A 12442-nucleotide genomic window follows, 5' to 3' on the forward strand; every position below is an offset into this window, starting at 1 on the left:
ACTCTCTGGCTATTTCCTCAGCTCCTCAATCAACTCCTCCTGTGATCAACTGTATTTTGAATCCAGAATTCCACTAAAACGATCTCTTATGATCTTTATAATTTTACTATCACTGTTAGTCTGGAAATTCATAATATGAACTATCATGTTAAGAAAATCCCTAATATATTCTAATGTGATTTTTCATCCATTGAGTCCAAAAAGCTCAGCTAACTTAACTAGAGGTGGGAATGGGGAGAGTCAAAATCATTCTCAACATTTCAAAGAGAACACGGAGTCAAGAAATGCGATTGGTTTACTGGAGGCCTAGCTAGCCCTCAGAATTTTTCTAGAGACACCCACAAGATCTTTGCAATTGCCTTGGCTGTATGAAGAAACAACCCAATCTAGCTAGCTGAGAGATAACAGTCACAAACACCCAATTCATGGCCTAACTTTATCCAAATCACATTCTCAACTACAGGCAAGCATTCTAGGTTTTTAGCCTGGGGTTCATGGAATGGGCTTCCGGCTGCCAGCTCCACCGTACATGCAAACTGTTATATATACGCACACATTTCTGGACAATGACCATAGCTCAGATAGAGGGCTCCAAGCCCCACGTGATTAAGAACCGCTATACTAAACTTACATGACCCAAATGATAACCTCACAGGCACATAAGCGCCACGGGATGTGGATCTCTGTCTTGTTCACTGATGTACCCTAAGTACCCAGCACAGGTCCTGGGACACAGGAGGTGCTCAACCCCGAGCTGACAGGGCTGCATGATTTCTGGCCATAGCTTACTCTGAATACCCTGGAAAAGAAGAGTAAGTATAGGTTATTTTCAGGACTCAACATTTTTCCTCAAGGGCAAAGTCATCCAAGGTAGGTGGTAGCTGTATTACCATCCCAACGTCAAATTTCATAACAATGCTGGCCAGCCTTGCTAGATAATCGAAAAGAGTGCTTCTAAATCTGGGATCTTTCAAATTCAAGCTATTTCAAAATGCACACACCATTCCATTTTCTACCTGCTTCTTATCCTCAACCCCTCCTTGTTCAGACTAAGTAGGTCTGGGTTAGGGCCCCAGTAATGATTATGTTGAAACCGCTCCCTTAGTGATTGATACCTTCCATTCCTTTCCGCTCCATGAGAAGTACTGATCTGAGACAATATAAGCAGAATCTGAAAAAGCAAACACAAGCATACTGAGTTTACCAGGCTCTTGATAAAGCAACTCAAGGAATGCAGGCAGCAAATGGGTTAGCTATGTCCTGTTCGGAGATAAATAAGGCAAAGGAAGTAGAAATTCTGCCTTTAATACCAACTCCATCTGTCAGGTACAATCAATCCATCAGAGGGATCCACAAGGGTTTAGGAGAACATGACAGAGAGCTTGTCTGAGGAAGAGACTGTATTTTTACAATGGCTTGGTCCAAACTCAATAAAAATTGGCAAGGTGCTCTCATTCCACACATGCCCAGCACTCAGCTAATCCCCTCCCTGTGGAGTCAGAAAAGAATGTGCAGAATTCTGAGCCCTTTACTCCCCAGATAGGAGGGGCTCCTTCCCCTGAATACAAGGGTTGAAACTAATCTGGTCAATTCCAGTCCTGATTACAAACTAGGTAGAGAAACGAGGTGCCACTCAGCATGGGTGTGCTCCTGACCTTTGATTCCTAAACAGCCTTTATCCCATTAAAAGCCAAGCCTTTGCCAACCTCAATTCATTCTCAACTGGCAAATAAGTACAGAAACCACCCCCGGAGTACTGTTTCCCTCTCAGAAATCCTGGGGAAGGGGTGCAATAGGGTCAGTCCCTCCAGCTTGCTTTTTAGAACACCATGTTCCCAACCAGCTCGGTCTTTTCTGTTACAAACCTGAAGTAAACAGATTCTACAGCAGCTACAAGTCTGTTACCAAGGCCACTGTATTGATCAGTATAATTAACATTCACAATTCATCTAATCCAGCATGACAAGCCAGCTGGGCTGCTCTCCATAAGAACTAAACATTGGGAATCTTCATGTCTTGCTTGCTAAGTCTGGTGCTCTGAAACTGGGCACTAAGCACTCAGCACTGAATTAGAAATTGGAGCCCACCTACCTGGCCACCCACAGGAAAATGAATTAGTTGCCAGAACAACTGAACACATCTGCCATCTCTCTGAAGCACAAAATTCTGAACGTCTCCCTTTCCCCTGAATCCTGCCGAGGTCACATACTTCAGAGAAACGTCACACACAAAACCCTCAGTGCCAACTAGAGCCTGAGTTCCTGGTGAGGACAAGCACTGGCCCAGTTCCCAGAAGGTGTACTTCAGAGTCAAAGGCATATACAGCTTTTGAACACTAAGCTCAGCCTTTGGTTCAGAGCTTGTCTGAGGGGCAGCTGGGGTGGTCGAATGAGAAGAATGAGAAGTTTTCTCAGCACTGTTGAGCAGAGCTGTTGTCATTACTTCCTGGTCTCCAATGCACATTCTAAAATGAAACTGTTCGACTCGCCACTGGTCCCCAAATCTCAAACATTCTAAGAGGAAGCCTCTGTTCCTTAAATCAAGAGCAGAATACCAGTGTCAACTTTGGGCAATGTCCCTAATGCTAAGGGTTTAAAACTTAGTGGGAAATTCAAGTTACCTTTTCCATCACGTCCAAGGACATCCCTAAGCTTCCAGCCTCCTGCCCCGTGGTTCTCATGCTACTAGGCTAACAAGCTAGAGGCCACATCTTCTCAACAGTCTCCTCCCTTCCTCCTACTTCTGGCAGTATAAAGGGCTCTACACTAAGATACTGGAAATTCTCATCAATTTCTTACTTGGTACGTCATTAGCACCCACGTGGGAAGGGTCAAAGAAAACAACCAGGGCCAACTGGAGGGGAAAGTGAGCCAAAGTCACAAAGCGAGTCCAACTCACTTTCTCCTAGGGATAATCATCTCACAATGTTATACTCAATAAGCAATTATTGACAGTATTATGTGCCAGGCACTACATACTATACACATGTGTGAGATATGGTCATTACCCTCAATATGTTTGGTCTAGAGAAATCAAATGAATAAAATTCAGATATTAAGTCAGTCCTGAAAATAGTTTGAGAAGTACTATACTGAAATCAAACCCATATTTGAGAGACACAGGGAAGCAAATTACTTTGTCTAGTTTTGATATTCAGTCTAGTATGTGAGCTCCCCACTGTAAACACTCCTATGGGACATTTAGAATCAGTTCTGGAGCTTTAGGGGTACACACAGTTCAGATGAAGGGCAGTGGGGTTGAGAGTACGAAACCCCCAAAGTCACTGGTTTCAGTGTGCCTAAGTTCCTGAGTTGAACCCTCAAGGCACTTATAATGAGTCTCTTGGGAAGCTGAGGAATATCCCAAAGAGGGGGTGACAAAGAACACCGACAACCTCAGCTTTGTTCCAAGGACAAATTTCAAGCTGGAAACCTACTCTCAGCAGTTTCTGGATCTGCAAAGGAACAAGATATTATGGCTCAGAGGCCTGCCGTTCTAAATCAGGGTTTTTAAGCCCAGGATCCATGGATGAATTTCAGGGAGTACCGTACATCCTCTCAAAGTGTATGCAAGTCTTTGTGCTCCTAAATCTTCCTGAGGAAAGATCCAGGATTTTCTAAAATTCTTAAAAGAATCTGAGACTCAAAAGATGAAGAACCATTGTTCTAGAGTCTCTAATCCAGTGAATAGCTCAGGAGCAAACCCTCAAAACTGGCAAAAGAGACATCTGCTTAAGTTCTCTACCTTCCAGAGCTCTGTCTACTTACTCAACTCTCTTCTGAAATCAGAAAGAGACACAGTATGCACTTTGAAAATTCAAGGTGAAAAGCTCTTTACTACAACTCCAAAATAAAGCTGTCACAAGAGCTCAAATAGGTTTTCTTCACAGCCTCTAAGGATGGAGATAGGGTGGAGGTGGTCAAAGAAGACAGAGCAGAATCTCTGTTCTATTAATTTTCCCGATAGGTTCTTTTGTTAAATTAATTAATTAGTTAGTTAGTTTGTTAGTTAGTTTATTTCTGATTTCAGAATCCAAAGATAATAGGAACGGGTCACAGCACAAAAACTTTGACTTGAGGTCAAGAAAGTCCCAGGGGGAAAAGGATACAGTAATTTCCACTATGCCCATGGAAACCCGTGCCCTAAAGCGTCACCTTAATACAATTAATTAAAGTACTAGAAGAGTTGGAGCCACTTATTAAAAACAGCTACAAGTCATTATTCAAAGCACAGGGATACGAACAGCTTCATTGAGGAGGCCAAAATGAACGAAACATGGTTACACGCATCTCCTCCAAGCCTTTAACCCCTTCATTCTGCCACTCACCAGTTCACCATCCAACTCACAGAGCTGTGCACCATGCAGATCAGCACATTAGCATTTTCCTTGGCACCTTGAGCACACAGGCTCAGTGGGATTCCAGTGATGCCACTGCACACACACAAGTTCGGGAGAGAAGAGAAAAATACATCAACAACGAGGCTTAATCTGGCTGGGCAGTTCTTCAGATTATAAAGAACTAAGCCAAGATGAACAGCATGGAACAGTGAGTAATCCTCAAACTCTACGTTTAAGACTCATTCTAGCACACAACTGAGTACAGGGTGCCCATTTTAAAAGAAGTGAACCGGTTTGGGCTGGTCAAGGAGAACATTTTAAGCCCATTAAACTCTACGGGTTGAATACAGAGGCACATTAGCTGAGGCACTGGGGCTTTCGCAGCAAGAAAGCAAAAGACAAATAGCATATGATTTCACCTATATATGGAATCTAAATAAACAAAACAAATGAACAAACAAAATAAGAAAAGACTCATGGATACAGAGAACGAAGGGATGCTTGCCAGAGGGGAGGGAGGTGGGGAGATGGGCAGAAAAAAAAAAAAGAAGAAGAAGGGGACTGAGAGATACAAACTCCCAGTTATAAAATAAGTCATGGAGATGTAATGGACAGCACAGGGAAAACGGTCAATACTATCATAACGACCTTGTACAGTGACAGATTACTAGACTTATTGGGGTGATCACTTTATAAGGTACATAAATGTTGAATCTCTATGTCGTACACCTTAAACTAATATTGTATGTCAACTATAATTTAAAAAATGAAAGAAAGCAAGTGGAAGCATGCTTAGACAGTCCTAGATTTGTGGATCTGTCAAAGTCCTTTCCAATCCCCTCCCCAGCACTCCAAATACTACCTTTTACCAGTAGCTCACTAAGCTTTTACTCTGGGGCCTGTTTGGGCAGTAAATGATTAATCTCACTATATATTGCTAAGCAGTACCAATCATTATAAACATTCTGAGATAAGGCATTTGATGAATCCTTTATAAAAACTAAACAGAGATAGGAACAAACATGAAACCAGTCTGAGTGTCAACAAAGACCAGGGTGTTCCACCCTAGTTCTGTAATTGCTGTGGAGTAAAGGCCACACATATCTGCGGGAGAAAATCAGTTACATATAATTAGGAGCAGGCTGTTTAGAACAGAAACAGTGCCTAGGGGAGGGAGCTGCAGTACATTGGGATGCCATCTGAAGGTGACTATATAAAGATTCCCAAACTATTGCAGATAGAAGAAATACACTCCTGGGCCCAGCTAGCTTGGTGTCTGATAAACACCTACATACATTGTGTGGAATAGGGGGATAAGGTGGCAGAGTGGTCAGGTAGAGCATATCCCATTTCCATCACAAGCTCTAAGTTATCCCATTGTCTATGTACCTTCTGGAAATCAACAACTATTTTAGTGTTCAACAGGTGTAGTAAGCGCTACGCAAAACAACATTTCGTCAGGGTCGAAAAGACATGCCAATAGCAACATCTTTGTTTTGGCTCTTATAGAATATTTTTAAAAGCTAAGGCATTTTTCAGAGTATAAAGAGTTACTCATTAAACAGCATTGGGATAACAGGTATAAACGAGAACTGTATCAGGCAAACCAGGATATATGGTCACCCTAGATATAAAGGAGTAAACACACTAAGTGGTATTTAGTAAATGCCAATCCCCTGTAGTGCTATTACTATTCCTCATTTTATAGATAAGAAAACGAAGGCTCAAAGTCCATGTCTTTGATCACTGTGATATGCAGTCTCAAAGAACTTAAAAGTGGGGGGAAAAATGACAGGTCACCTACAAAGAAATAACTAGAAAGACGACTGACTTTTATTTATTGATAATTACGGCTAGGTGGCAATGGAAAAATACCTTCAAAGTGTTGAGAAAAATAACTGTCAACATAAAATTGTGTACCCAGCAAAACTATCTTACAAGAATGAGAGTGAAATAAAGTCATTTACAGATAAAAGGAAGACAATGGAGGCTCCAACATATTAAGCCACTCGTCCAAAGTCACATGGCTATTAGATGGTGAAGACTGAAGGTAAACCTGACTCCAAAAACCAAATGCTTGACTTACATTGTGCGGTTACTCACAGTTTTAGGAACAAAAAGGGAAAGTTAAAGAGGTTTCATGTAACAGCCAAGCAACAGTGTGACAGCAAGAGAATTACCTGAATGAGTCAAAGGGAAATATGGAATAAGAGAAGAGAAAAGGCGATCACAATTCTGTGTGAATTTCTAACTGCTTGTCATATGCAAGGCACTGGTAGTATTGATAAGAGTCAGAAAGAAAACTTGTGGTAAGAATCTGTCTTTAACTTTGGATTCTTGGATTTCAGGTTGAAAAATCTCTGGTCAATACAAATGTGTTGTTCTTCATACATGATGGGGTGCTTCCAAACCACCTCAACATAATATATTATGAATTATTACAACCAGAATAATGAGTGGCCTTTCTTTATAAATTTTAATACTCAGATTCCCAAACTGGAGAAACAGATGAGTATAAATGACTCTCTTTCACTGGCCAGTTCCTTTGAATAACAGCCCCAAGAGGGCATTTAATTGCTTGTTTACAGACCATACTATGTGAGGTGGCAGAGTAAACTTATTTAATGTCACAGACAACTTAAGATTTACATTCAATGTACCAAAATACATTAAAAACTTTAAGCAACTTTACAAGATTATATTGGTTAGCACACACTGGATCCAAATGATACCCACCAGATAGCCACCAGCAAGGGATCTAGACCATGAACAAAATGCTCTGCTACAAGCTAAAAGTCTAAAAGAAGTTAAAACAAAGTAATATGGAACCTAGTGTTGAACTAAATAGAATCAAATAAGAAAAAAAGAGGTAATCAGTATCCGTGGAGAAATCTAAACAAGATAGGATCTTTTCACACGTCTGACTCCTGTTCAAAGACTGCCACTAAAACAGTAGTTGCTCTGAGAATCAAGAGATACTAATGATATGGAGAAGAAACATCAACCTATCAAATCTCTTCTCAGTGAGTCTAAGAAGTACTAGTATAAATTCTCTAAAACTGCACCAAGAATTAGCCGTAACATAATCCTAGAGGAGCATCCTGGACTCCACCCAAAAGGTTAACATCTAAGTAGTCCTCACTGGAGATCTACCTGCTATGCCTACTGAGCCACAGCTTGCTCCTTTGAATTAGTGCTAGATATGCTTTATTCAAAGGAAGAATATTCTACGATGAAGATCAAAGAAATTTTATGTGTTTTCTCCTTTTCCCTCCTCTGCTGGTGATAAAGGTCTGACTACACAAATCCTAGGTCAGTGCCTTAATGTATCACTCCAGAGAGTCCTCCCAAATGTTCAGTAGTGCAGAGAACAGCACATGTCCTGACAGGCCTGCCAGAGAAGAAACATATCTTCTACCTCAGGAAGTTTCATCAACAAGCTAGAGATTAGGGTTTACTCTATGAAGGAAAAAAAAAAAAATCAACTTGATACAATGTCAATTTCTAAAGGCCCAAGGAAGCTATCAACCCTGCAACACAAAGTAGCAGAAAAAGAGGGATAAATACCCAGTGATTATGGGCAACTAGCTGACTTATTTGGTTCCACTGCCAACATTAAACAAGGATCCTCTTTAGCTGTGGTACAATGTACATTACCCCTACAACTCAAGGACTCCTTTCCTCACCCACAATTTCCTGGCAACACCATCTGAAATCATCAGTGCCAGTCGTGAACAAACCTTACCACATGAATCATATTATAGCTATTAATACTGTCCCATGAAAATTTCCTTTAGAACTTAATGTCAGCACAAGTTGTCTTCCTGAAGAATTGGTATATATTATTTCCTATGTCTGCTAATGAGATGCTGGGATTCTCTTCATCCTTGGGTTCCTAGGAAGCTTAGAGTTGCATGTGACGATCAGCCTCATCAACTGTCTTAGCCCTCAGGGTTAACAATTTTTTTCTTTCCATAGTTTTGACTTCCTATTATACTGTATGTACCCTGTTATAAGCAGCTCAAATGCTCACTAAAAAGAGGGAATGTAATATAGACTTATTTTTAAAAATCACTTTTGCTTAGTTCCATACCTTTGCCTAGCTCCACTTGTTGCAAACAAAAAGTACTTATTTGGCAGATGAGGAAACTGAGGCACAGAAGCTCACTTGCTTAAGGTGGTACTCATCTAGTTGGCTTCTTGACACCCAGATCAAGCCTTACATCAAACCAGCAAATCCTATCATCTACGTAGCACTGTGGTGGACCCCGGGGCATCTGAGTAACTTATGATATTAGTTGTGGAATCTCGTATCTCTGCTTTTAATTGATAGACATCCACTCTTTCACAAAGGAAATAAAATTTTACCAGTTACACTGGAATCTGATCTGAGGACCATCAAGGTCACCCTGAAGTAACCTACAGCCTGTGAGTGGCACCAGAAATGTTCTCATTTCCCCTGGGGCCCCAGGGCTTGGAATGACCCAAGAATCACTTGGTCTAGAGGCACCCCAGAATCCTTACAGGTAAAAAGACAGCCTCGTCTGAAAAGGCCTTTTTCTCACACCATTCAGTACACATCAAGCTTTATTTCTTCTCTTGCTTTTCTCATGTTTTCTCACGCCATCAACACACGGCAGAGATACAAAAGTGACTTAGGTCATAACATCCACTTCAGCTGAAAGTTCTGAAAAAAAACAGATCACCTAGTACTTGCTGCAACTTGACCTTGACTAGCGCTCAACCAACTCATTAACTAAATAAATGCCTTTTATCATTCCCTAGGCGAAAGATAATTAGTCATCATAAAGCACTTACGTACAAAGTGCTGCGTAAATGCTAAACAATAAAGCTCAGAAAGAGCAAGATTAATATGAAACACAAGGATACATTTACCAGCAAATGGAAACTTACACGTTGTCTTCCCACATTCCTAGCAGAGATAGGTTTTGTCAGCTAACAAAATATGAGTCTCTAAAATCATTAGCACTTGGTCTGACAATAATACACATTAGCAATACTCTTCCTGGGAAGAAAAGAAGAAAAAGGGATATTTATTCCTTGTAGGCAGCCATACAGATGTCTGAATTACTAGTTAGGCAGGTGGGCAATTAATATTTGAGTACCTACTATATGCCAGGTATGGAGCTAATGCCAGGTCTGGAGCTAAGCACAATGTATACGACGTGAACAAGTGTCCCTGCACTTGCAAGAATAAAGGCTTTCTAAAATAAAGGCAAGTATAAAAAAAGATGCCTGATCTTTGAAGCAACCAGACAATGGGGGATAGGCTAATGTGGAGAGAAGAGTTCAGGGAGTTAGGGTACCAGGGCTTTCCCATTCTTTCCAACTTGTGATAGGTACTATCCTTAAGCATTCTGCTTATAAAGGCTGTAACTGTGTCTCCAAATAGTACAGATTACTAAGGGTTACTGCCCAACAAAGCAGTCAGCTGATCTGAGAGCACTAAAAATAAGGTTAATAAGACTCCTTAGAATCAAGGGATCTTCTACCTTTTTTAAAGGCATTCTACTAGTGAGATCTTAATTTTGTGGGAAAATGGAGTTAAAGCACACAAGAGTGACCAGTCTTTTCAATCCTGCATTTGATTTTTGGAGTGGTAGATTAATTTCTGTGGTAGATTAAAAAAAGTCATCTCTCCCACTTATGACAGTTTAACTAGTTCAAGTGTAGGAGCTTCAAGGACTGTAACTATTCCTGCAAGCCTGGCTTTGTTCAGCTTATACAAGCACTGCATCTATCAAACACTGGAGGGTGGAACAGCCTTGAAACACACTGTTTTTATCCAGGAGGGAAATATTTATCCAGTTTTTCACTGGTTTCAGAAAGGTCACTTCTCTGCAACGGTTTTCTGGTCTACTGTTAACTGGATGCCAGGTATGTGGAAAGTCAAGATGTGGTTGGCAGCATATGCTCAGAGAGCACGAGGGATCCCAATTCCACCACTCTGAGAGCTAGTTAGACTGAAACCTCCAAAGGCTGCCATTTAATCTTCCACAAGAGAATCAGAAGGGCGTCCTTCGAGCTCAACCGACTGCACAATAGATGAAACTTGTTCTGCCTCAGTAAGTGCAGTCAAGAATGAGCAATCGCTCGGTACCACCCACCCCTCCAACCCACCCAAGCTGCCTTCTCAAGAGAACTCAAGCAATCTATTCACATGACACTATGATCAACCTGTCTCCATGACAGTGTCTGCTGTGACCAACCTCCGAATGTTAATTTCTTACATGAGTCGAAGTAACTGGACAGTAGGTGAAAATCGAAGTTTTATTTTTCAATCTCATGCTGCCCTCATTGCTTTCACCTGCATAAAAGGGCTAGCTTAGATCCACGCATTTTTTCCTCTTGTCTCCGAGCTAGCACGCAGTTGGTGAAAAAACCGGCCACTGCTAAGATTTGCCCAAAGAAGCTCTACCAGACTTACCTACTCACCCGAGGGGAGATTTTTCTGAATATCCCCATCCCCTGGGGCTGGCCAGAGGGGTCAAATGAGTTGGCTCACCCCTTACCACTCTTGTCTTCAAGGCCCTTCATCCAGGAAAAGTCAGGGGCAAATTTAAAGCCCGGCCCTGTCGGGTTTCAAAAAGATTCCGGAGGACTAGGGCCGAGGGACAAAGGAAAGTGAGGTCAGAGGCGGCCTTTCCACCTCGGGATAGGCCTGGGAACGTTCGCCCGCCACCCTTACACCATCTCGGTCTTGCCCGATCCCATCAAACCTCGCCCCAGAAGTCGCGAACTAGCTGGTGCCCGGGACTCGCTCGCGCCCCTTCCGCGAGGCCCCAGTCCAGGCCCCCACTGCCACCCAAAGCCCCCGCACCTTCTTGGGCGCCTTGGTGACGGTGGCCATGAAGGAGTACTTCTCGGCGTCCTCAATCTCCTTGGCCTGCTTCAGCTCCTCCCCGACCCCGGGCAGCGGCATCGCGTCAGGCATCGACATCCCCCGGCCGGCCGGGCCCGCGGCTGACCCGTCGCCCCCGCCTCTTTTCCTCTCCGGCGCCCGCCCGCCCGCCCGCGCGGTGCCCTCCAACACGCGCTCGCCCACCCTCCCGCCCGGCCCCGCGCCGAGCTGCGTCTGGTGCCGCGGTGCTGGGGCCGGCGCCTCGTCCTTTCGGCCGTCCAGGACAGCGGGACAGCGACAGCGGCGACAGGAGCCCCAGGAGCAGCACGGAGCTCCGACCGGCCCGCGCCGACACCTCCGCCGCACGCACACACGCACGCAAAGTAAGGGTAGAGGGCGGTGACGCCACGTCGAGTACTGGCAGCTCCGGGAGGGGGAAGGGGCGGGGCGAACGGCGCTTGGTCATGACTTCATCACGCTGGCCCGGGCCGCCGAAGCTCCCAGGGTGAGTCGCGCCCTATGCGCCGCCAGGTGGCACCATCAGCCCTGCAAGCCGCGCGTCGTTCCTGCAGGGATGCTGCTGCTCTGGGGGGGGTCTTTGGGCTCTAGGGTTCCTGTCAAGGCCTCAGAAAGGCGTAAGGCGGGGGTGCTTGGGAGCAAAGACCAGAACTCCACACGTCCTGCAGCCAGTCCTAGGAAACATCGGGGCCCAAGACAGCCCACTCGCTCACTGCTCCTTCCCAAGGGGCAGTGTTTGCCTCTTTGACTCCATAGGAGTGAGAAGAACAGACAGCAAGCATAACCCTTTGTGACCTCCTCCACCAATGCCTCCTCTGGGCCTTGCCTGTTTACAGACCTTTAGGCCGCAAAGCGATATTATCTCACCATTGGGACAGGGCTAATAATGGGTCAGAGGGTGGAGAGCAGGAGGGGGGTGGGGGAGTTTCCAGTCTGAATGGCTTTCCTATTCCGCGCCGCCCCCCCCCCCCCCCCGCCCGCACACACATTAGACTGTCAGCACCCAGTGTGGCACCTAGGGCATTGATGGAGTATTCACATGCTATTATTGGGACCTACTATGTTGTGTCGCCGTGCTAGGTCCTGGACAGTAAAAATACATGTGATGCATTTTATGTTTTGCAAGTCTTAGTCCAGCTGGAGAGGCAAAGCCTATTCGTAACTTGATGTCAGCTGAGGTAGCGTGCCCTTTGAGATTCAGGTGACATTGGCTTCAACTCCCA

At 44.0% G+C, this 12442-nt stretch overlaps 1 protein-coding gene across 2 annotated transcripts in view; it reads right to left on the reverse strand.

Moving 5' to 3' along the window:
• The window catches only part of AHCYL1 (adenosylhomocysteinase like 1), a 36057-nt gene extending 24407 nt beyond the window's left edge, over window positions 1–11650 (reverse strand). The window contains exons 1-2 of one of the 2 annotated variants that reach the window (XM_036235098.1): window positions 11181–11286; window positions 4328–4432 (exon numbers count right to left, since the gene is read on the reverse strand). Coding sequence is in view for 1 of the 2 variants with exons in the window: in XM_016155581.2 (XP_016011067.1) it covers window positions 11181–11300 (120 nt within the window). In the remaining variant the exon portion in view is untranslated. Of the gene's footprint in view, window positions 1–4327; window positions 4433–11180 lie in introns of both variants that reach the window. The other variant, XM_016155581.2, reaches the window with a different exon arrangement.
• Between the last annotated feature and the right edge of the window lie 792 nt (window positions 11651–12442).

Source organism: Rousettus aegyptiacus, unplaced genomic scaffold (genome assembly GCF_014176215.1).
Source record: "Rousettus aegyptiacus isolate mRouAeg1 unplaced genomic scaffold, mRouAeg1.p scaffold_m13_p_17, whole genome shotgun sequence".
NCBI classification, from domain to species: domain Eukaryota; kingdom Metazoa; phylum Chordata; class Mammalia; order Chiroptera; family Pteropodidae; genus Rousettus; species Rousettus aegyptiacus.